At 46.4% G+C, this 24,430-nt stretch overlaps 1 protein-coding gene across 1 annotated transcript in view; it reads left to right on the forward strand.

Moving 5' to 3' along the window:
- The first annotated feature begins 6,690 nt into the window (after positions 1-6,690).
- CCDC93 (coiled-coil domain containing 93) overlaps positions 6,691-24,430 on the forward strand; it is a 67,976-nt gene continuing 50,236 nt past the window's right edge. Inside the window, exons 1-6 of the mRNA XM_054972581.1 lie at positions 6,691-6,783; positions 9,323-9,436; positions 12,871-12,965; positions 14,837-14,948; positions 19,230-19,328; positions 21,200-21,256. Of these exons, the coding sequence (XP_054828556.1) occupies positions 6,742-6,783; positions 9,323-9,436; positions 12,871-12,965; positions 14,837-14,948; positions 19,230-19,328; positions 21,200-21,256 (519 nt within the window). The 5' untranslated portion in view covers positions 6,691-6,741. The remainder of the gene's footprint in view (positions 6,784-9,322; positions 9,437-12,870; positions 12,966-14,836; positions 14,949-19,229; positions 19,329-21,199; positions 21,257-24,430) is intronic.

Below are 24,430 nucleotides of genomic sequence, written 5' to 3' on the forward strand. Positions count from 1 at the left end.
TCCAGTCCCCGAGCCCTTCTGTCATACCCAGGGCCCGTCATTCCAGTCAGGGGCCTATCATTCCAGTCCCAGAGCCCTTCTGTCACACCCAGGGTCCGTCATTCCAGCATAGAGCCTGTCATTCCAGTCCCAGAGCCCATCTGTCACACTCAGGGGTCGTCATTCCATTCAGGGGCCTGTCATTCCAGTCCCAGAGCCCTTCTGGCCCACCCAGGGGCCGTCATTCCAGTCAGGGGCCTGTCTTTCCAGTCCCCGAGCCCTTCTGGCACACCCAGGGGCCTTTATTCCAGTCAGGGGCCTGTCATTCCAGTCCCAGAGCCCTTCTGCCACCCTCAGAGGCCATCATTCCAGCATGGGGCCTGTCATTCCAGTCCCCGAGCCCTTCTGTCATACCCAGGGCCCGTCATTCCAGTCAGGGGCCTGTCATTCCAGTCCCAGAGCCCTTCTGTCACACCCAGGGTCCGTCATTCCAGCATAGAGCCTGTCATTCCAGTCCCAGAGCCCATCTGTCACACTCAGGGGTCGTCATTCCATTCAGGGGCCTGTCATTCCAGTCCCAGAGCCCTTTTGGCCCACCCAGGGGCCGTCATTCCAGTCAGGGGCCTGTCATTCCAGTCCCAGAGCCCTTCTGGCACACCCAGGGGCCGTCCTTCCAGCATGGGGCCTGTCAATCCAGTCCCCAAGCCCTTCTGTCACACCCAGGGACCATCATTCCAGTCAGGAGCCTGTCATTCCAGTCCCAGAGCCCTTCTGGCACCCCCAGAGGCCGTCATTCCAGCATGGGGCCTGTCATTCCAGTCCCAGAGCCCTTCTGGCACACCCAGGGGCCTTTATTCCAGTCAGGGGCCTGTCATTCCAGTCCCCGAGCCCTTCTGTCACACCCAGGGCCCGTCATTCCAGTCAGGGGCCTGTCATTCCAGTCTCAGCGCCCTTCTCACACACCCAGGGGCCTTTATTCCAGTCAGGGGCCTGTCATTCCAGTCCCTGAGCCCTTCTGGCACACCCAGGGCCTGTCATTCCAGTCAGGGGCCTGTCATTCCAGTCCCCGAGCTCTTCTGGCACACCCAGGGCCCGTCATTCCAGCATGGGGCCTGTCAATCCAGTCCCCAAGCCCTTCTACCATACCCAGGGACCATCATTCCAGTCAGGGGCCTGTCATTCCAGTCCCAGAGCCCTTCTGGCACCCTCAGAGGCCGTCATTCCAGCATGGGGCCTGTCATTCCAGTCCCAGAGCCCTTCCGGCACCCCCAGAGGCCATCATTCCAGCATGGGGCCTGTCATTCCAGTCCCAGAGCCCTTCTGTCATACCCAGGGCCCGTCATTCCAGTCAGGGGCCTGTCATTCCAGTCCCAGAGCCTTTCTGTCACACCCAGGGTCCGTCATTCCAGCATAGAGCCTGTCATTCCAGTCCCAGAGCCCATCTGTCACACTCAGGGGTCGTCATTCCATTCAGGAGCCTGTCATTCCAGTCCCAGAGCCCTTCTGGCCCACCCAGGGGCCGTCATTCCAGTCAGGGGCCTGTCTTTCCAGTCCCCGAGCCCTTCTGGCACACCCAGGGCCCGTCATTCCGGCACAGAGCCTGTCGTTCCATTCCGAGAGCCCTTCTGGCACACCCAGGGGTTGTCATTCCAGCATGGGCCCTGTCATTCCAGTCCCAGAGCCCTTCTGGCACACCCAGGGCCCGTCATTCCAGTCAGGGGCCTGTCATTCCAGTCCCCGAGCCCTTCTGTCATACCCAGGGCCCGTCATTCCAGTCAGGGGCCTGTCATTCCAGTCCCAGAGCCCTTCTGTCACACCCAGGGTCCGTCATTCCAGCATAGAGCCTGTCATTCCAGTCCCAGAGCCCATCTGTCACACTCAGGGGTCGTCATTCCATTCAGGAGCCTGTCATTCCAGTCCCAGAGCCCTTCTGGCCCACCCAGGGGCCGTCATTCCAGTCAGGGGCCTGTCTTTCCAGTCCCCGAGCCCTTCTGGCACACCCAGGGCCCGTCATTCCGGCACAGAGCCTGTCGTTCCAGTCCGAGAGCCCTTCTGGCACACCCAGGGGTTGTCATTCCAGTCAGGGGCCTGTCATTCCAGTCCCAGAGCCCTTCTGGCACACCTAGGGGCCCCCGGGGGTCGCGGCTGCGCCGTCATTCCAGTCCCCGAGCTCTTCTGGCACACCCAGGGGCTGTCATTCCACTCAGGGGCCTGTCATTCCAGTCCCCGAGCCCTTCTGTCATACCCAGGGCCCGTCATTCCAGTCAGGGGCCTATCATTCCAGTCCCAGAGCCCTTCTGTCACACCCAGGGTCCGTCATTCCAGCATAGAGCCTGTCATTCCAGTCCCAGAGCCCATCTGTCACACTCAGGGGTCGTCATTCCATTCAGGGGCCTGTCATTCCAGTCCCAGAGCCCTTCTGGCCCACCCAGGGGCCGTCATTCCAGTCAGGGGCCTGTCTTTCCAGTCCCCGAGCCCTTCTGGCACACCCAGGGGCCTTTATTCCAGTCAGGGGCCTGTCATTCCAGTCCCAGAGCCCTTCTGCCACCCTCAGAGGCCATCATTCCAGCATGGGGCCTGTCATTCCAGTCCCCGAGCCCTTCTGTCATACCCAGGGCCCGTCATTCCAGTCAGGGGCCTGTCATTCCAGTCCCAGAGCCCTTCTGTCACACCCAGGGTCCGTCATTCCAGCAGAGAGCCTGTCATTCCAGTCCCAGAGCCCATCTGTCACACTCAGGGGTCGTCATTCCATTCAGGGGCCTGTCATTCCAGTCCCAGAGCCCTTTTGGCCCACCCAGGGGCCATCATTCCAGTCAGGGGCCTGTCTTTCCAGTCCCTGAGCCCTTCTGGCACACCCAGGGCCCGTCATTCCTGTCAGGGGCCTGTCATTCCAGTCCCTGAGCCCTTCTGTCACACCCTGGGGCCGTCATTCCAGCATGGGGCCTGTCATTCCAGTCCCAGAGCCCTTCTGGCACACCGAGGGACCGTCATTCCAGTCATGGGCCTGTCATTCCAGTCCCCGAGTCCTTCTCTCACACCCAGGGCCCGTCATTCCAGTCAGGGGCCAGTCATTCCAGTCCCCGAGCCCTTCTGGCACACCCAGGGGCCGTTATTCCAGCATAGAGCCTGTCATTCCAGTCCCAGAGCCCATCTGTCACACTCAGGGGTCGTCATTCCATTCAGGGGCCTGTCATTCCATTCCCAGAGCCCTTCTGGCCCACCCAGGGGCCGTCATTCCAGTCAGGGGCCTGTCTTTCCAGTCCCCGAGCCCTTCTGGCACACCCAGGGCCCGTCATTCCGGCACAGAGCCTGTCGTTCCATTCCGAGAGCCCTTCTGGCACACCCAGGGGTTGTCATTCCAGCATGGGCCCTGTCATTCCAGTCTCAGCGCCCTTCTGGCACACCCAGGGGCCTTTATTCCAGTCAGGGGCCTGTCATTCCAGTCCCAGAGCCCTTCTGGCACACCCAGGGGCCGTCCTTCCAGCATGGGGCCTGTCAATCCAGTCCCCAAGCCCTTCTGTCACACCTAGGGACCATCATTCCAGTCAGGAGCCTGTCATTCCAGTCCCAGAGCCCTTCTGGCACCCCCAGAGGCCGTCATTCCAGCATGGGGCCTGTCATTCCAGTCCCAGAGCCCTTCTGGCACACCCAGGGGCCTTTATTCCAGTCAGGGGCCTGTCATTCTAGTCCCCGAGCCCTTCTGTCACACCCAGGGCCCGTCATTCCAGTTAGGGGCCTGTCATTCCAGTCTCAGCGCCCTTCTCACACACCCAGGGGCCTTTATTCCAGTCAGGGGCCTGTCATTCCAGTCCCTGAGCCCTTCTGGCACACCCAGGGCCTGTCATTCCAGTCAGGGGCCTGTCATTCCAGTCCCCGAGCCCTTCTGTCACACCCAGGGCCCGTCATTCCAGTCAGGGGCCTGTCATTCCAGTCTCAGCGCCCTTCTCACACACCCAGGGGCCTTTATTCCAGTCAGGGGCCTGTCATTCCAGTCCCTGAGCCCTTCTGGCACACCCAGGACCTGTCATTCCAGTCAGGAGACTGTCATTCCAGTCTCAGCGCCCTTCTGGCACACCCAGGGGCCTTTATTCCAGTCAGGGGCCTGTCATTCCAGTCCCAGAGCCCTTCTGGCACACCCTGGGGCCGTCCTTCCAGCATGGGGCCTGTCAATCCAGTCCCCAAGCCCTTCTGTCACACCCAGGGACCATCATTCCAGTCAGGGGCCTGTCATTCCAGTCCCCGAGCCCTTCTGTCACACCCAGGGCCCGTCATTCCAGTCAGGGGCCTGTCATTCCAGTCTCAGCACCCTTCTCACACACCCAGGGGCCTTTATTCCAGTCCGGGGCCTGTCATTCCAGTCCCTGAGCCCTTCTGGCACACCCAGGGCCTGTCATTCCAGTCAGGGGCCTGTCATTCCAGTCCCCGAGCCCTTCTGGCACACCCAGGGCCCGTCATTCCAGCATGGGGCCTGTCAATCCAGTCCCCAAGCCCTTCTACCATACCCAGGGACCATCATTCCAGTCAGGGGCCTGTCATTCCAGTCCCAGAGCCCTTCTGGCACCCTCAGAGGCCGTCATTCCAGCATGGGGCCTGTCATTCCAGTCCCAGAGCCCTTCCGGCACCCCCAGAGGCCATCATTCCAGCATGGGGCCTGTCATTCCAGTCCCAGAGCCCTTCTGTCATACCCAGGGCCCGTCCTTCCAGTCAGGGGCCTGTCATTCCAGTCCCAGAGCCCTTCTGTCACACCCAGGGTCCGTCATTCCAGCATAGAGCCTGTCATTCCAGTCCCAGAGCCCATCTGTCACACTCAGGGGTCGTCATTCCATTCAGGGGCCTGTCATTCCAGTCCCAGAGCCCTTCTGGCCCACCCAGGGGCCGTCATTCCAGTCAGGGGCCTGTCTTTCCAGTCCCCGAGCCCTTCTGGCACACCCAGGGCCCGTCATTCCTGTCAGGGGCCTGTCATTCCAGTCCCTGAGCCCTTCTGTCACACCCTGGGGCCGTCATTCCGGCACAGAGCCTGTCGTTCCAGTCCGAGAGCCCTTCTGGCACACCCAGGGGTTGTCATTCCAGCATGGGCCCTGTCATTCCAGTCCCAGAGCCCTTCTGGCACACCCAGGGCCCGTCATTCCAGTCAGGGGCCTGTCATTCCAGTCCCAGAGCCCTTCTGGCACACCTAGGGGCCGTCATTCCAGCATGGGGCCTGTCATTCCAGTCCCAGAGCCCTTCTGGCACACCGAGGGACCGTCATTCCAGTCATGGGCCTGTCATTCCAGTCCCCGAGTCCTTCTCTCACACCCAGGGCCCGTCATTCCAGTCAGGGGCCTGTCATTCCAGTCCCCGAGCCCTTCTGGCACACCCAGGGGCCGTTATTCTAGCATGGGGCCTGTCATTCCAGTCCCCGAGCTCTTCTGTCACACCCAGGGCCCGTCATTCCAGTCAGGGGCCTGTCATTCCAGTCCCAGAGCCCTTCTGGCACACCTAGGGGCCGTCATTCCAGCATGGGGCCTGTCATTCCAGTCCCAGAGCCCTTCTGGCACACCGAGGGACCGTCATTCCAGTCATGGGCCTGTCATTCCAGTCCCCGAGTCCTTCTCTCACACCCAGGGCCCGTCATTCCAGTCAGGGGCCTGTCATTCCAGTCCCAGAGCCCTTCTGGCCCACCCAGGGGTCGTCATTCCAGCATGGGCCCTGTCATTCCAGTCCCAGAGCCCTTCTGGCACACCCAGGGCCCGTCATTCCAGTCAGGGGCCTGTCATTCCAGTCCCCGAGCCTTTCTGGCACACCGAGGGCCCGTCATTCCAGTCAGGGGCCTGTCATTCCAGTCCCAGAGCCCTTCTGGCACACCCAGGGACCGTCATTCCAGTCATGGGCCTGTCATTCCAGTCCCCGAGTCCTTCTCTCACACCCAGGGCCCGTCATTCCAGTCAGGGGCCTGTCATTCCAGTCCCAGAGCCCTTCTGGCACACCCAGGGGCCGTCATTCCAGCATGGGGCCTGTCAATCCAGTCCCAGAACAGGTTATCTGAGCCCAGACACTTTCCTTCAAAATCCATTCCACGTTTTCTTTGCACCTCTTTTTTTGCTCTAATGTGTTTCAATGGAGCCCATGCAAGGCAATGGGCATTCTAGTTTCCCATTATTTCCTATGGGCATTCAAGCCTCTCCCATTATTTCCAATGGGCAATCCTGTCATTTGTTTTAGTACATCCCTCCAAGAATATGTCGGTAGGGGACAATATTGGGTGGGGAGCAAAGGTGAGGGGTTGAGCTTACACTGATCTCTAATTGGCCCTCAACTAATGGTTGAACAGGACATGTGGATAACGTAGAAACGATTGTACTATGCGTTCCTCTGGACGAAAACGTAAGGAACCGTATTTTAATACACTCAGTACGGAAAAAACGAATCTATGGGCGTTTTACACACACGCACGCACACTTTGAAAGGGAAGAGCCCCCACCCCTCAGCACCAGTCCCACCGCCAGCTGCTAAACCCAACCCCGCCCTCTTCGACTCTTCCGTTCCAAGCAGTCACATGAGCAATCCCGTTCCTATCCCGTTTTGAGAGAATGGTACAGCCCAAGCTAGGCTGGGCGTGATGAAACTGAGGACAAACCAATGAGTGGAAAGGGGAGAGGCAATTGCTTTGCGGAAGGAGAGCGCTTCGGCTGAGTCTTTCCTACCCTGGGCTATTTTTTTTTTTTTTTTGCGTGCTGTAGGAGCGGACGTGAGCGAATTGGTCGGAGGAGCCGGCGTGTAGGCATGGGCGCCCCGAAGGGACTCGAGCAGCAGCCTCCCCAGGAGGTAAGGGGGCAGCGGTTTTGCATGTGGGTGTTGCCTCGTCTTCGTTGCTACCGAAGCGTTCCATGTTGTTGCGTTCATTGGCCCTGTGCAGGCGTGTTTCGTTCCCGAACCTTGCAATATGGCTTGAGGGAGGGAGAAGAATTACTTTAGATTATTATGTTGTTATAGGAGGTAAGCGTCTTGGCCCAAAGCGGCTGTGAGAAACCTTGTCTTCCAAGCTTTGCCTTCCGAAAAGGAGAATTACGGAGGCTTCTTGGAAACTCCTCCTGCCAGTATTTTGTTACGTTTAAACGGCTTACTCGTTCTTGAGTGAAAGGCTCTCTGCACACGCTCAGGGCATTCCTCATGTTTGCTTGGACTGGCCTCCAGTATAGAACAGGCGCCTGTGCTGAACCTAGGATGAATGCGAGCTTCAACACAGCTCCTTTCCTCTACACTCTTATGCTACTTAAATGGTAGATAACTCCTCTCTTCCCGGCCGTGTTTCCAGTAATGGTAATAAAAATAAGCAGGTATCTCGTTTAATGCTCGAAGTGCTTCATGGGCGAAAAAGTCTCCAGTCTTGTACTGTTCAAGAATGTATAGAGGCTGTCCGCAAATGTACGTCTAAAGTCTATTATGCTTTAGCATACCTAGGAATCCTGGAGACAGAAACTGTTTTATTACGAGGACACTAACTTGAGGAGCCATTTGCTGTTCTGGCAATCTTTTGTATTTTTGTGGGCGGCAATGGAGAGACAAGGAGATACACCTTCTCTAATAGGTTATGTTATTTTATATGTGTCTATAGGTAATTGCATTTTGCTCCTAGACAAATGCTGTGCCAGAATATATATATTGTTATAAGACATGGATACAATGCATGACTTCTAATCCTTGTAAATGTACATATCCTTATTAGGTGGTCCAGGTATGCTAGTCCACATAAGCAACATCAAAATTAACTCTAAGACAATATAAACTTTAGTACATTCCAGGTTTGCACGGTACTCTTTTTCAACCTAAAGAAAAAAAATCACTTTAAAATGTACGTTGTGTGTGTTTATTCAACATTAAATAATTTGGTTGTTAATTAATTTAGCAACAACAGTTTTATATTTAATCAGTCTTTTCAAGATGGCTGCTTGCAGAATATTTTTGGACAGTCTTAAACAGAGTTATACCCACAACTTCAGTGAACTTAGAAGGATGTAACTCTGTTTAGGATTGTATCATATGCATGTATGAAAGATACTTAAACTGATTAGCAAACCTTTTACTGGTCAAGGAATAAAATTACTGTTCTTGACTGCTTTCAATCATACTAACACTTTGTGGCAGAGCACAGTAGTTCCTATTTTAGAGACATAAGCAGAACCAATGTTAGAGCATCCATGTAGGATCTGTGAGACCCAGGTTCAAATCCCTAGTATGCCACAGAAACTTGCAAGGTGACTTGGGCCAGTTGCACACTTTCAGCGTAACTTACCTTATAGGGTTGTTGTGAGGATAAAATAGAAGAGGGAGAATAGCGTAAGCTGCTTTGGTTGCCCATTGGGAAGAAAGGCATAGTATAAATGAAGTAAATAAATAAGCAAGGACTTGAATACACATCTCTTCACAGGAAGCCAGCACTCTTCTTACTGGTCTCAATTTTCTTTTTGAAAATGTTAGTGCAAAATTGGCTCTCTATACACTGGAGTGTGACACACCTTGACTGTGTGTACATTGCATGTATATTCCATGGGAGCTCCCTGTGGAGTGTACTTACAACTTGGGGGGTTGACTTAAAGAAACAAGTTTGTATTTTGCATGTTAAGATGTTCATGCTGAGCGCACACATTTTTTGATGTGTGAAGCAGGCTATTAGTTGAATGGGGAAATTAAATGAAAAACGGAAAAATATGTGACTTTTGAAATAATTTTGTATGACATCCAAATAGAAGCGTATAGCTTTACAGCTGTATGTTTCCATGTCTGAGTCAAGCTAAAGGCCTGGTTCCAGGAGACAAATCTTAGGGGAAATACTGGAGATTTTTTAAAAAATACATGATATCTCTTGTAAACACAAAATCCCAGTAATTTCTTGTTGGCTAGCCCCACACTAATGAAAAGATATGTTATTGCTTCTGTCACAATACATCTTAGAATAGCAAGGGTGAAACTAAGCTGTAGGAACATTTTTGCAGTGTTAAAATATTTTTGCAACTAGGTTTTATATTTTTAATAATTGACAAAGAATTTTCTGTATGTACTATTCCTTCAGTTAAGAAAAAAGTTGTTTCTTCATGTTCAATACTGTGTCAGCAAAGGGATTTCATCAGGTCAGTGGTGGCGAGGAAGGGACCTCAGTGTGCCATGCTAGAATAATTCTCATATACTGAGGTAGTGTGCTTTGATCTCTCTCTATTTTGCTATATGTGCAATTAACAAGAAATAACTGTGTTGATGGAATGGAATGCTTTTCTCTTGCATCTGCTATGAGAAAAGCATTTCTGTCATATTACTATTCAGCATATTTAGTAGGGAACGTACAGAATAATAGTATTACATTTTGTAGGTTGAAACAAGAGAGGATGAAGAACAAAATATTAAGCTAACTGAAATTTTGGAGCTATTAGTGGCAGCTGGCTACTTCAGAGCAAGAATTAAAGGGCTGTCACCCTTTGATAAGGTAAGATCTTAACTTTGTTATCATTAATGTGCAGTTGGTTTCAGGCTTTTGTCTTCAGATGAGTCATCTAAAACATCAGCTAATTCATCAGAAGGAAAGAGGCCAACTATAAATTTACCCAGGTGGGCTTATTTTTTGAAAAGTCTATATGTATTCTGATGGAGAGCCAATTTGATGTAGTGGCTAGAGTGACAGACTAGGATCTGGAGACCCAGGTTCGATTTCCTGCTCTGCCAAGGAAGCTTGCTGGATGACCTTGGGCCAGTCATACACAGGGTTGTTGTGAGGATAAAAGGAGAGGAGAATGATGTTAACCCACTTTGAGTCTCCATTGGGATGAAAGTCAGAATGGAAAAGAAGTAAAATAATAAATAAATACTTAAATAAATATTGGTGGGTTACAGGATGAGCATGGCTGGCCCCTCCTTTGAACAGGCTGACAGCATAGCATGCCTCTGGTAGCAAATTATGTAAGACAATTAATGGGCAGCAAAATTATTACGGTTTAATTTACCTCCCATGGGATCATTTGGATTTTCTGTCTCAGGTGCCAAAAGTTGAACATCTTTAGAAATTAGAAGAATCATAACATACAAAGTTTGAAAGGCTATTTTTATAATAAGTTGTAAATTATTTTCAAAAGGGTTCTTCAAAAGAGGAGAAGTGAAACCAACATTTGTTTAAGCTAAGTAATTAGTTAAAACTTCAGCTATCAACTAAATTGTAATTGATTGATAAGAAGAAAATGGGAGGGCTGCACCAATCACAGGAGAACAGAAATAGGCAAAAGCCAATGGTGCAAGTGAAAAAGAATATTTATTATCCAAGTAAAAATTCTCTACATGTTTTGCTATAAAGCTTCTTCAAGAAAATCTGATGTGATACATCAGTATAAGTTTTAAGTTCCCTTAATGTTACAAAAATTATTATTAAATTATCCATATAAAATTATGCTAAAAATCAAATACACAGTTAATAAAAATGAACAAGTAATTATTTAGAGGAGCAACTAATTAAACTGTTACAGCTTATTCCATTCTTATAATTGTATATGGAACGGAGAGAAAAAACAAAATCACAGAGCGGAAGAGACAAGATAACTAACCCTGTGTCAGGCAAGTTCTGGCACAACTTTTAAATGAGTCAATTTTTTTTGTTAAATATTACCAACCTGCGAGCGTTTCCATTTTCTTACAGTAAGAATGCAAAAATAGTAGTAATTACTTAGTGAGAGGAACCATTTAATTTATATCTCCCCACAAGATGATGCAGCTGTCTCTACTAGGTAGAAGCTTTATAGGAGCCGATGTAACTCCAAGGACACATTTAACCCATTTGGAACCAAAGTTTGAAGACCAATTATCCAGGCCATCTCTTTCTTCTATAGCAGTTTCTCATTCTGCCAGGTTGGTTTTTGTACAGCCCAAAAGGTGAAATCTGAAGGGCTGTGATTATTTTCAATAAAATGTTTTGCCAATGGGGCATTTATTCTCTTTAACTTAATATCACTTCTGTGTTCAGCAATAGGTGTTCTTAGGTTTCTACTTGCTTTTCTGACTTAACATTTGTCACAAGGGCACTTGATGATATATATAACCTGTGTAGAATTACATATTGTAAAATCCTTTAGTATGTATTTTTTCTGATCCAAAGGTCCTGGCTCCAACCTGGTGGAATTCTCTGTCTATGGAGACCAGGGCCCCACAGGATTTGCTATTTTCCTACCAGGTCTGTAAGACAAGAGATGTTCTGACAAGCATATGGTTGAGGCTGGGTCAGGCCTCTGTCAGCCTGGTAAGAGGAGAAGAGAAAGATCTAAACCCTCCCCATCAGGGTGGTCCACCATCTGGCTTTTTAATTACCAGCTATTGATCGCTGCCATCTTGGAAATTAGTTATGATATTATCCTGTATGATGTGCAGCCTGATTTTTTTCATAATTTGTATTGCTTTTATGGATGTATAAATTGTATAAATGTGTTTTTATATGATGTAATCTGCCCCGACCCTGCTTGCGGGGAGGTGGATTAAAAGTAATGTAATTAATATGCAGAGGGAAAATGGAGGGAGTGTGGGGGGAATTTGATTTACAACCACCCCTCAGTAAGGTAGCGTCAAGAAGTCTGATACCTGCAGTACAGGTGTTTGAAGGTTCTCTATCTGACACCTTTAACAATACCAATGGGGTGACAAAAGGTTGGGTAAAACCTTTCACGTTGGGCAGGATACCCAGTTTTTCCTGAAAGTATTAAAGGAATGTATTTGCATTATATGTATAAATCTAAATTCCTTTGAGATGCCAGCAGTGAACATGGAAACTTGTGTTCTGAAGTATTAAAAACTCACACCTTGAGAATATCAGTGCTTCCTCTTGGGGCACTTATGAGAGCTGATTACCCCTTGTAAATATGAGTGGGTGATCATACAGTGTGAAATACGAACTTTTATGTTAAACAGAGTTCCAATTTCATGACAGATAGATCTAAATCCCATTTTATATCAAACAAACTATCTGAGTTGGCCAGATTCATTCTTTGTGCCATAATTTGAGAAATATTCAAGTGAAGAGGTGGCGGGGAAGAGAAGGTTCAGTGCATTGCGGTGATACTACAGAGTTGTGCGCTGTGGGTTCACTGTTATGAAATCTTGCACTGCAGCATTGGCATAGTGAGTGGGAGGGATTTGTGGCTGGAGTGCCTTCCCCACTTCTTTCTGCAGTGGTGTCTGTGGCTTATTTCCTCCATGGCGCTCCATAGTGCTGTATTGTGTGTGTAAGGTGGGGAGCAATCTTCCTTGCTCTTTAGATGCCATTTTCTTCTGCTGGTCTCACTGAATATGGGGTTAGAGATGTTTATGTTTTTTGGTTCCTTGTCAAAAGTAATAATCTGGAATGCCCATTGGAAGGACTACTGGATAGAACAGCAAGGTTCGGGGGGAGGAGAGAAAATGATCAAGGGAAATATCAGAAAGTACAATGTCTGTACTCCTCTTATGACACAGAACTTAAAGCAGCAGATTTCTCTTACAACTTCCATGTGGGTTTTTTGAACTTGATCAGAATTGTGCGTGGCATAACTTCCCCCTTTTAAAATGGTTATACGTGGTATACAGCTAACATCGTGTTAGAACATGATGCTAGCTCTCTGACTATCTGAAACCTGGGTGAGGGTTAAAATGGTTAAGAAGTGACAAAAAATTGCATTCCCCAGTTACTGTACCCTGTTGAATTAATTCAAATGTAAAAGTAGCTTTAGGCATAATTTGTATTGTGTGCCCACCATGTTAATATAATGGTCATATTCCAGCAGGTAATAGACTGCAATAATGAAGATCTGGGCTGTTGTAAAAGAATGGTTTAAAAGCTTGTTGTGTGAATCACGTAATACTTCCCTGAAGCATCTGGGAGTGATGAAATGTCCTTGGCCCTTGTTTCAGGTGGTAGGCGGCATGACATGGTGCATCACAACATGCAACTTTGACATTGATGTTGACTTATTGTTCCAGGAAAACTCAACCATTGGTCAAAAAATGTAAGTTGGCAACTGAGAAACAGTATGGGTCTCCCCTCCTCTAAAATGATTGAAATATTCAGCAGAAATCATGTTTGTATGTGAAACTTGTACACGAGATCCCCTGATTTTTAGAAACCTCCTGCCTTAAGAATTCTCTTTCAAGATCTATTAAGTTTCATTTTCTGCCTCTCAGGCTTCTTACAATATTGCTCTGTGTAAAGTTGTACCTTCCAAGCCCATTGGCCTTGGAGGACTTAGCATGTAACTCAGTTTAGGAGTCACTGTCAGTCTTTTAAATGCCCTTCTCTACTGTCCCGAGTACAGACCCTCTTTAAACTATTCTCACCTTAAATTTAAAAGTAATCTTTAAAATAAGATTAAATCTTTGCTAACCTGGTAAGAACATGCACACATATTTTGTTCCTGCATATTCTAAGAATCGCTCCAGTAATTTCCAGCTGTGTCCATTCCGCTTTATTTGCTTGAAATATTTGTATCCAACGCCTTTCATTAAATATTTCTAAGGCTGCTTATAGTACAACAGCAATAAAACAACATTAAGATGAACTGTAAAACATGGAAGAAAAATAAAAAGCAGAAGCAAACAGATAAAGATAAAGCAGGGATAATTGGATAAAACAATGCAGTACAACACATCAGATGAAAATGAGACTTTACACATTCCTTTTGAAGAGATTGCGAACTAGAGGTGTGTAGTTCAGTTTGGAATTCAGATTAAAATATCGAATTTTGGCCGATTTTAAACCAAACTTCACCAATGTACTCCTAACTGTCCTCCCCAAGTTTCATGAAGATTAGACCCCAGGGGCCAATTTTATGGACCCCCAAAGACGGTGCCCCATCCATTCTCCATTATTCCCTATCGGGAAAAATGGGAGTTGCATCAGGGGGCTGAGGGTGGCATTTTTCATGCAAATTCCATTAAATTTTCAGGGTCCTCTAAAGACCCCCAAATTTCAGGAAGATTGGACCCAACCGAATCAGTGTCTTTCACGGCAGCCAGACATTGGGTTCAGCCAGTGGGGAAACACCACAGATATCCAAATACAATCACAAGGTTGTGGTTAGCTTCTGTTGGGCTAAGTTGTAACAGTGTCCATTGCTTCAGTTTAGTTTGGGTGGCATGGATGTGATTCTCTGATGTGGTGTTGGTCCTCTGTGGTTCTAGGGGAGATATTCCATTTCTGTGCTTCAATTTGGTTCTATTGGGCTTTCTCTGGAATGAGCTCAGCTTGTATTTGGGTGTTTGTCTTGGCCATGGCAGCCTTGCCTGCAATAGTGTTTCTGCAATAGGAGTCGGCTCTGACTTTTTCCCCATAAAAACAATGGAGTGGCTGGGGGCACCTTCTATGGAGCCCATAAAATTGACCACTGGGGTCCAATCTTCATGAAACTTTGGGGGGGGGATGTCTTTAGAGGACAGTCAGGAGTAGGCTCCTGCCAAATTTGGTGAAGTTTGGTTAACCCCTCCAGCTCACCAGAGTGATTTTCCCATAGAAAACAATGGCCTGATTTTTCAGAAATACCCAAATCGAATAAGAATCAATTTGGAATTCAGGGAATTCTGATTCCCCCCCCCCCACCCTCAGATTTGGTAAAAAAAAATTCAGATTTACTGAATTTTTGGGGGGTGGGGGTGCACATCAGTATTGCAAACATTTGTGCAGGTTACCTGCTTGAAGAAAGTGAGGGAAGATGTCCAGATCTGCAAGTGAGTTTTTGTTATAGCATTTTCTTTAACTTGGCAAGATTTTCTCTTCTCTCACTTTTTCTAATTATAATATTTGATGTAAGCCACTAGAGGGCACTTGTAGGCTGCTGAATGTTGGAGAACCCTTTCCCCGTATCTCACAATTCTCCTTTTCCAGTGCCTTAACCGAGAAAATTGTGTCAGTCTTGCCCAAAATGAAGTGCCCTCATCGCTTGGAGCCTCATCAAATACAGGGACTGGATTTCATTCACATATTTCCTGTTGTGCAGGTATGATCTTCGGTTTAAGAATGATTTCAGACTACACATCGTATTTTCACATTCATAATTTCTTTGTCAGTGGTTGCATTTGGGTAAGGGGTTATGGAAGCAGATTTTATTCTAAGGCATAAGAGTTTAAGGAAGACATTTTCACAAGTAAGCTGTTTGGAAAATTACTACATACTGAAGTTACACCAATAGGCAGAAAACTGCCTATTGTGAAAGCTCCAGAATCTACTCTGAGAACGAAGTTACCACCTGAGTTGGAGCCAACCTTGATAATGCAGTATCCCTGAGTTCGCCACAAGTACAGCCACCATTTTAAGGTTGGGAGTTCCTTCTTGTAAAAATGCCTCCTGGGCCTGTTCCTGCTTGGCTGGGGAGCAGCCAGGCAAGCACTGCCTACCCTCACCTCCATTCTCACCAGGGGTCATGTCACCTGTCTGTCTCTGCAGTGTTTTCAAGCCTCCCCTGCTTGTGGTCTCAGTTGGTTTTGGCAGGGCAACCGCTGGCCTCTTGATCCAGAAGAGGAGTGCTGTGTCATCTCCTTGCTCTTCTAATTGCAGTGAAAGTGAAGTGGCGCTTGCCAGCTGTTTTGGCACATTAAGAAGATGCAGGGAGGAAGACAGGTGTCCCTCATCTCTCCACCAACAGCCACAAAAAGAAAAGGGTCCCAACAAAGCCAATTACCACCAAGGGCAAGATGCCCTAGGAACCCAATAAATCAATAAATTATTTACTCAAAATATTATTATTCATGTCTTGCTCACCATGTGAATAAAAGATATACAATCAGTCAGATATTTACAATGTGTACATATACAATTACATAAATACACACATATGTCCCATAATAGCTGCAAAGAGACAATGATAATTCTATAACTTCCTATACAAATTTGCTGGAGTAATGACAGTTCTTGGAATGATTCTTCCTCGTGTCCTCACACTCCAAATATATGGTGATGCCAACAGGATGGTCAGTATAAGGTAAGTGTTCAAACACAGCAATGTCAGAAGAGCCTGATAGGATCCTTCTGGATCTCCAGGTAGGTGGCAACGAGCCCGCCAGCTTAGAGTTGCTCGTTTCGGTTTCCCTTCATCCTGGCCTCCTCTATGCACATAATAGTCCTAGTCACACTCTCCAGATAGAAACTTTCCAATTCCAATCAACGCTAATTTACAGCTAATTTACACCAGTGTTGGTCGTCCTCACAGATGATCTCCGTAGGCAACTGGATCGGGGCGGGTCAGCACTGCTTATCTTGTTAGGTCTTTCAGCAGCGTTTGACATGGTCGACTATGAGTTGTTGGCCCACCACCTCACCAATGTGGGGATTTGTGGGACGGCCTTGCAGTGGCTTGTCTCTTTTCTCCACAATTGGGGACAGAGGGTGGTGCTGGGGGAGAGACTGTCCACATGCCATCCTTTGGAGTGTGGCATCCCACAGGAGGCAATACTCTCTCCCCTGTGTTCAGTCTTTATATGCGCCCCCTTACCCAGTTGGTGCGGAGTTTCGGACTGGGTTGTCATCAATATTCGGATGACACCCAGTTGTATCTGTTGATGGGTGGCCAACCTGACTCTGCCCCTGACACCCTGTTGAGAGCTGTGGAGGCCGTGTCTGAGTGGGTAGAACAGAGCAGGCTGAAGTTGAATCCCGTGAAGACAGAGATCCTGTACTTAGGCCATGGTCTGTCGGAGGCAGGGGTCCTTCTCCTGACCTTTGAGGGGACACCACTTGTGCCCATACCATCGGTTAGGAGTTTGGCATGATTCTGGACTCTTCCTTGTCTATGGAGGACCAGATTGCGACTGTGGCTCGGGTGGCCTTTTCCCACCTTCGGCAGGCCTGGCAACTGGCGCCCTTCCTCTCGGCCCAGGACCTAACGATGGTGATCCATGCAACGGTCACCTCCAGGTTGGACTACTATAACTCACTCTACGCAGGGCTGCCCTTGGGTTTGATCTGGAGACTTCAACGGGTCCAGAATGCTGCTGCGCATGTCCTAACTGGAGCTTCGTATAGGACACACATTACGCCTATCTTGCAGCAGCTTCACTGGTTCCCAGTAGAATTCCAGGTCCAGTTCAAGGTGTTGGTTCTGATCTATAAAGCCTTAAACAGACTGGGACCAGCGTACGTAAGGAACTGTCTCTCCCCATATGTGCCCCAGAGAGTGCTTTGTTCAACAAGAAAACATCTTTTGGTGGTCCCTGGCCCTAGGGAGGCTTGGCTGGCCTCTCCCAGGGCCTTTTCGGTCCTGGCCCCGACCTGGTGGAACTCTCTGTCTGAGGACACTCGGGCCCGCCAGGATCTTGTATCGTTTAGGCAGGCCTGTAAGACAGAGATGTTCCGCCAGGCATATGGTGGAGGTTAATTTTAGTCCATCAGTGTCGAGCCTTCTACTGGTCTCCCTCTATGAGGAGTTATGGAGGGTCCACTGCTGGCTGCCCTGAAAAGGGGTACAGTTATCTTTCTGTCCGCTACTACCTCTCCTTTTAGTATGCTGACGGGCAGGAGAGCAGGACTGCCCCGTCTTGGAATGGTTTTATTGATTGCTGGTTTTATGCTGCGATTATTGTTTTTATATTGTATTTTAATCAATGTTATACCTCGCCCTGAGTCCTCTTGTGGGAAGGGCGGGTTAAAAGTGCAATAAATAAATAAATAAATTGGCTAGAGTGAAAAAGGACAAGGGAATGAAATTGACTCTTTTCCTCCATGGAAACGTGATTGCAAAAGAGGAAGGAGAAGCAATTGCACTCCTCATTCCAAATTATGCAGCAGTTCTTCTGCATGGGTCCCTCAACTTTGGGAATAGCTTTCAGGTGGTTGGAATGGGCAGCAGGAGTAGAGTAGAATGCAGGAAAACTGTGCTTCTGTACAGAGTGGCAGGATACACACCAATGACATGGGCAGCTATATGCCTGATTCTCAAAGGAATGTGCTTCTAGGAGGAAAAGACCTGCGATGAACCATCTACTGAATAGTAAACAGTGTTCTCCCTAGATAGTCTAAGAATCTGTCATACATCAAGAGACTGAGGGGATGGAGAGAGAATCCAGTCAAATCAGAATTTCTCTCTGGCATGCCAAGCAAGCTCTATTACAGACAGCAGGGAAGCTGGAAGTTGGATGTGGTAAGGCCTAATGGGCCCTGAGCAACCTTATGGGTATGATTCTTGTGCCTTACAGGGACTGGCATCTCTTTGCCAGAGTCTGGAGAAGGGTTCAGTCCCTTGGAGCACATGCAGCAAGATGGAGTGCATTCTTGCTCTTCATCCAATGAGAATTTGAGGCTGAATCACGTTGCTGAATGCTGATAGAGTAAAGAAAGGGTCAGAAGCCAATTGCATATAAGCAATCCAAGCGAAGGCACTGAGGGAAAGCAAGTAGGGGAACTGGAGGAAGTAACATGAGAAAGAAACTGGATCTGGAAATATAGACAAAGTCCAGATACACCATTCTGGGAATGTCAGTAAGGGAAGGAATATGGCTAGTGAAACAAAGGTGGCACCTCAGTCATCCTTAGCAGATTTGTATCCAGCTCTGCCTCCAAGAACTCAGGACTGCATAAAAAGGTTTCCCCTATTTCAGGGGTGAGCAATTGTTTTGGCTTGGGGGCCACTTTGTGGGAGCGGAGGTTAGCGGAGGGCCGCACCTTTTAAAATGATTGCATTCATTAGTTAACTTTGCATTTCAGAAAACGTATAAATTGTATCATAAAAATCAATAAATATAAATTAAATAAAGTAGTGGTTGTTTTATTCAATGTATTTATTGTGCTAATTTCATATCATCTATAGCTGCAAGCACATTTAATTTTAGAATCAGTTTAATGAGACAAATGTACCCTATCACACTTTTCTACTGTCTTGGTGGGCCACAAAAAACTCTGTAGCGGGCCGCATGTGGCCCGCAGGCCGCAATTTGCCCACCCCTGCCTTATTTTATTCCTACCACAGGACTGCAAGGCAAGTTAAAATTGAGAATCCCTGGTCAGAGATAATCCACTGAGCTCTGTGGTGCAATTTGAGGTGCCCTACCCCTTAGTGTCCTTGATGTGATGGAATTCACGTATTCACTGATAGCCAGTCATATCCCAGAAAAAGTTACAGCTTCTTTCTTCATACTGCATTTGTATCGAGATTGTTTATTTTCCTTGTTTGAAAAAGTGTTTTTCATCGTCGCATCTAATTCCTTTTGTATGCATGTATTTGAAGCCCAATAATGGTTTCAATGCTAATATTTCTTCTCTCCCCCTCCCTCCTCTTTTTGCTTCTCAGTGGCTGGTGAAACGTGCAATAGAGACACGGGAAGAAATGGGAGATTACATTCGCACATTTTCTATATCACAGTTTCAAAAAACACACAGTCTTCCAGAGGTAAATGTTTAGCTGCATCTTTTGTAACTCCAGATGAGACGGATCATCTTAACCCTCCTTAAATAGAATTGCAATGATGCAGGTTTGCATAAGTTGATTTGGCTCATAGGTTTTAGGACATAAAGATTACGGATCAAATTTTATGGGGTGGTATTTATTGTGGAGTAACTTAATGCAACTCCATAAGTATTAAATGTCCAGGTCTGTATATCAGAAGGGAGGATGAACTTGCTGTGGGTCGAAGTGATTCATGGGATGATCTGGGGCAGTATTACTGAAGGTACTTGAAGGCAATGCTCTTATCTAGTATGCTCATTTATGTGGGAGTCATGTTCTTACCATTTAGACTTTTTTCACAACAGGCATTATCAAGCTCTTCTTATGCCTGTGCAGTTGGCATCACATAAACCCACATGAAGCTAGGCCAACACCAGCCATCTCTCATTCTTAAAAATATTTTGCACACTGTTTTCTGGTGCAGAAGCAGCTGTACCACAGTCAGGAAAGCCTGGATATGGTTGTTCTCCGTAGTTAAAAGTTGATGAACTATCTCACTATAATGTTGATGAACTATCTCACTATATAATTTGCAAGAATGTAGTGTGCATACACCCAATAATTCAGATTGTAAAAGTGAAATTCAAATTTAAAGTAAGTGCTTGGATGAAAGTGACCTAATGCACTTTACATTGCCTGTATAATGACACCTATAAGTATTTGTGCAGCTTGGAGCTCTAACGTTTCTCTGACTCATTTCTCAATAACACTGCAAGTCATAAACCACAGTATTCTGATGCCCAGATTGAGGTTGCTGGGATATGGAAAGTACCCAGCCTTCTGATTAAAAATCTCAACATGTTTTTGATTTTTTTCTTGGATACACAGTTTTCATATATACTTCACAGATATTTAGAAATTTAATACTGGAGCTCACTTGAATTAGTTAAGTCAGGATAGGGAGCCCAACTCCCTTATACTCCATCAAACTTTTCATTTATGTCCACGTCACATCCTTCATTAAGAGTTATCTAGGTGTATTTTGCCTGGTTGTGATAATGACGTTTTTGTTTACTAATACCTATTGGATGATATTTCACTAGACAGGATCTTGCTGCCATCCCACTATGCAGGCTCCGGGTCCCTGAAGTGTAGAGAGAGGGGGAATGTTTATGGAAGTTGAAGGGTAGAGCCTGCATCCACCAGAAGAATCATGATCACAGAAGTGTCCTCCTCAGGAGTGGCATGGGGGCTATCTGCCTGGTGTTGCTGGATTGATGAAGGAAGTGGGTGATTTCCCCTTCCTTTTCCAGGGGTTATGCTCAAAGGTGGTTGATTTTGATAGAACATCTTTGTAATGAATCTTGAGACACAAAGAGGGATTGAATTGTAAGGAGTACAGATGACTCTCATAGTCTCTAGTAATAATTCACGTGAAGCAGCTTTGTATTGCGTATGATTGTTAGTCTGTCAAGGTCAATATTGTCTACTCTGACTGGCAATGGCTCTCAGGTCTCAGGCAGAGATCTTTCACCTCACCTGCTACTTGGGTCTTTCAAATGGAGATGTCATGAATTGAATCTCAGACCTTCTGTAGATGCTCTGCCACTGATGCCTACACACCTTCAGATGATAGTATGATACAGTAGTCTGAACTTTTTTCCTGCTGGATCAGATAACTTCTGATGTTCATTACAAGCCCCAGTATCTGTTGTAGTAAATAAAGATTGAACATCACAATACAAAAGTGGCCTTTGTCCATATGAATAATAGTTGAGGGGCAGTTGATGTGATAGTTAACCCAACTTTATTAGCAGTGTTGATTGAATCTTTTCAGAATTTTTAAAAATTCATCACAGTGAATTGCTTTTCAGGATGATGACTTCATGCAAAGGAAAGAGAAGGCAATCAAAGCAGTTGGTGAGATATCTGTAAGTGTCACAAACTGATTGAGAGTTTGGGGGGAAATCTGTAGAATGTAGGAGAACTGAATCACCTTTGAAACAAAATTGAAGTACATTTATGATGGACCCCTCTTCACTCCCCAACACTGAGGCAGATTTTCCCACCAGAATCCAAGTTCACTTGCTATGGCTGAGCAGCCCCAAGTAGTGTGTCTCTGTTTACGGTTGTAAAGTTCTTTTTGTCCCATCCTGATAAGCAGTTATATTTTTGGCTTTTTAGCCCAGCCCAGAAATTTGATAGGGGAAAGGAAGGAGCCCTACTCTCAAAAGAAACAGCAACTTTATTGAACAGGCAAGGGTGGAGTATGGGTTGAAATTGCTGAGGTAAAATTTGTTGGTAGAATAGAATACTTTAAAAGTAATAAGCAAAATAGTTTTCTGGCAGCTTAGTTTGAATGTTTACAATCCATAAGAGTTAGAGATGTTTTGTTTGATATTTTGGTTAAAGCAACAATGCTTCTTCACAGATTTCCCTTTTCAGCTCAGATGTCCTGATGTTAGTTCAATGCTATTTTCCCCTTGCAACAGACCTGGGTTCTTCCTTAGAGCCAAACCCCCCTCTAGACTCTGACACGGCAGGAATTATTCTTCTTCATCTAGAAGACATAACCCTATCCACTTTGCTTGAATGGGAATCTCCACTTACTGCCCACTCAGTCTGCCAAAACACACACACCCAGTTCTATCTTGGCTGTGTTTCAACTTGTGCTGGCTTTTATAATTAGAATCCTTAACTAAAAGTATTCCTTAAGACAATATTGTTACAGTTAGGGCAAACATCTTCCTTTTTCTCACTTTAGAGGGGAATCTTTCAGACCCTCTTTGTCAGACTCTCTCACACACTCAACTGAACTTTAAAAAACCCTCTGTCAGCACCAACTGTCATCCTGAGGGCTGGTTCTGACTGGCCAATCAGAGAGAAGAAAGCTGCTTGTCAATCAAGGTCTCTTTCTAGGCAATTGTTAATTCCTTCCCTTCCATCTCTGTGAGTGCTGCACTTAAGAAACCTTCTTTAAAGTAGATTACATCACAACAGTCTTCTAGAGAATGCAGCTTCTCCTGGGTTGATAGTGGGGGTGGGGTGGAGAGAGGTCTGATAACTATGTGTTGCATCCTTGAAGAAATGTCTGAAATATTATATATTCCTAGTGATAGAAGGCTCTTAAACATACAAGGTAACTTTCAATTTATTGAGGTAGATTCCAATTACAGGATGTCTTGTAGGAGAACAAGGAATCCTAGTCTAAAAGTGAACTTTCCCCCATTGGGCTTGGCTAGCTTGGCTAGTCTAGCACCACACTTCGTCTGTAGGCATGTGGATTAGGCCTCCATCACTCTAGAAAAGTGCATCTTGTAAGACCATGAGGCAAGAGAGAATCTTTCGTGATGGACACATGAAGAGAAGGAAGAGTCAGGGAGGTGTCCTCACCTTGTACAAAGAGATATATCTTGCTAATCAAGAAAATAACACATATGGAGCACCCTCATTGTCCAGGCATGATGAATTGATATTACAGCAACAACCACCACAAAACAGTGGGGCGGGCTAGACTAAGGGCCAAGCTACAAGTGACGAATGACACTTGCACGACAAGTGTATCCCTGTTCACTTGCCCTCCACTCAATCCACTTGCCGTTCAAGTGTCATTCGTCACTTATAGCTTGGCCCTAAGTCACAGGCTCAAGAGCACCCAGCAAAATTCCATGGCAGAATGAACCCGGGTCTTCCAGATCCTAGTCTGACACTCAAACTAGGATAAAGGATAGAAGGAAATTATTGTAATGATAAATGATTATTGTATCTAAAATTGCTGTTTTTAAATGAATGAAGACAATGAGATTACTGCAGGTTCCTGCCTTCTTGCAGTTTCTTACTCTCATGCAGATGCATAATAAACTGTAAATGTTGCCTTCTGCTTTATTCTGTCTGACAGAAGTCAGGAGACGTAACACAATTCTCTCCTGTCCTGGAAACTTTGCACAGCTTTGCTTCCATTGTTGCTTCCATCATGCTGAACATCTGAACTTGCAATGGGCATGTGGATTAGCAGGATTTGAGTCCAGTGGCATCTTACAGACCAACAAGATTTTCCATGAATAATCTTTTGAGAATCAAAGCTCTCTTCTTCAGATACAGGAACAAGCAGTTTGTGCCTTTGAATCAGAACCTAACCAAATGTCTGTGGCTTGACTGACAAGATTTTAGAACCCTTCACCTAGTGCAGAGTGGACTGTTTTTGTGGGGTTCTTTTCTGAAGTTTATAATGTCTGGTTATGAGTCACAGTAAGCACACTTCTGAAATCTCTTGACTGTTCTACTGCAAGATGTTGTAATGGCAGCATAAATGGCTTCATAAATTCTTTACTAGGGTACAATTTTTTAAAAAGCATACTTGAAGGATGTGCTGATTGGAAGCTATTTAGCAGAGGAGCCATAAGTATAGCTTCCTTTTTCAGCCAGTTTTTTTCCTTGGACTCTCCTGTAGGCATAGAATCAGCAACTGGTATGGGAACTTCTGCTACTCTCTGGTTGTGTAATAGTGCTGTCCCAGATTACAGTCACTGAACATTTACAGTGTTCAGTCTGTGATAGTGCATTCTCTTGCTGCGGTTGTCAACAAGAAACAGAGATGTCTGAACCACCTTTGCCACCCAAGGCAATACAGGGTTCTTTCTGTCTTGAATGTCCTTGAGCCCATACCTTATTTTATTCTAAGTTCCAGTTTATTAAGGGAGAAGCCAGATATACCCAAACTTCTTATTACAATAGATTGGATGTTATCGTCTATCTTTGTTTGAAGTGTGTCTTGCTTCTGTCTAATGCCCTGCTTGCGCTTTCTGGGACTCTAAGCATATTACTCAAAAAAGGGCTGCTAAGTTTATTCTGACTTATTCCTTGACAAGTGTTTCTCTTTGTAGTCTTAAGGGCTTACTGTGGTAGAGTTTAAGAGCTTTAGAACTCCAAATAGGGTTGCTGCATTCACAGTATTCTAGCTGGCTCATCTCTGGATTGAGATCCTGTTACATTTTTTTTAAGTACTAACTGTATGAATTCTTTCTGTTGTCTCTTTGTATGAAGCAATGTCAGTTTAAAACACCACATAAAATAGAACATTATGCTGCTGTGTTTGCAGAGGCATC

Source organism: Eublepharis macularius, chromosome 2 (genome assembly GCF_028583425.1).
Source record: "Eublepharis macularius isolate TG4126 chromosome 2, MPM_Emac_v1.0, whole genome shotgun sequence".
NCBI classification, from domain to species: Eukaryota; Metazoa; Chordata; class Lepidosauria; order Squamata; family Eublepharidae; genus Eublepharis; species Eublepharis macularius.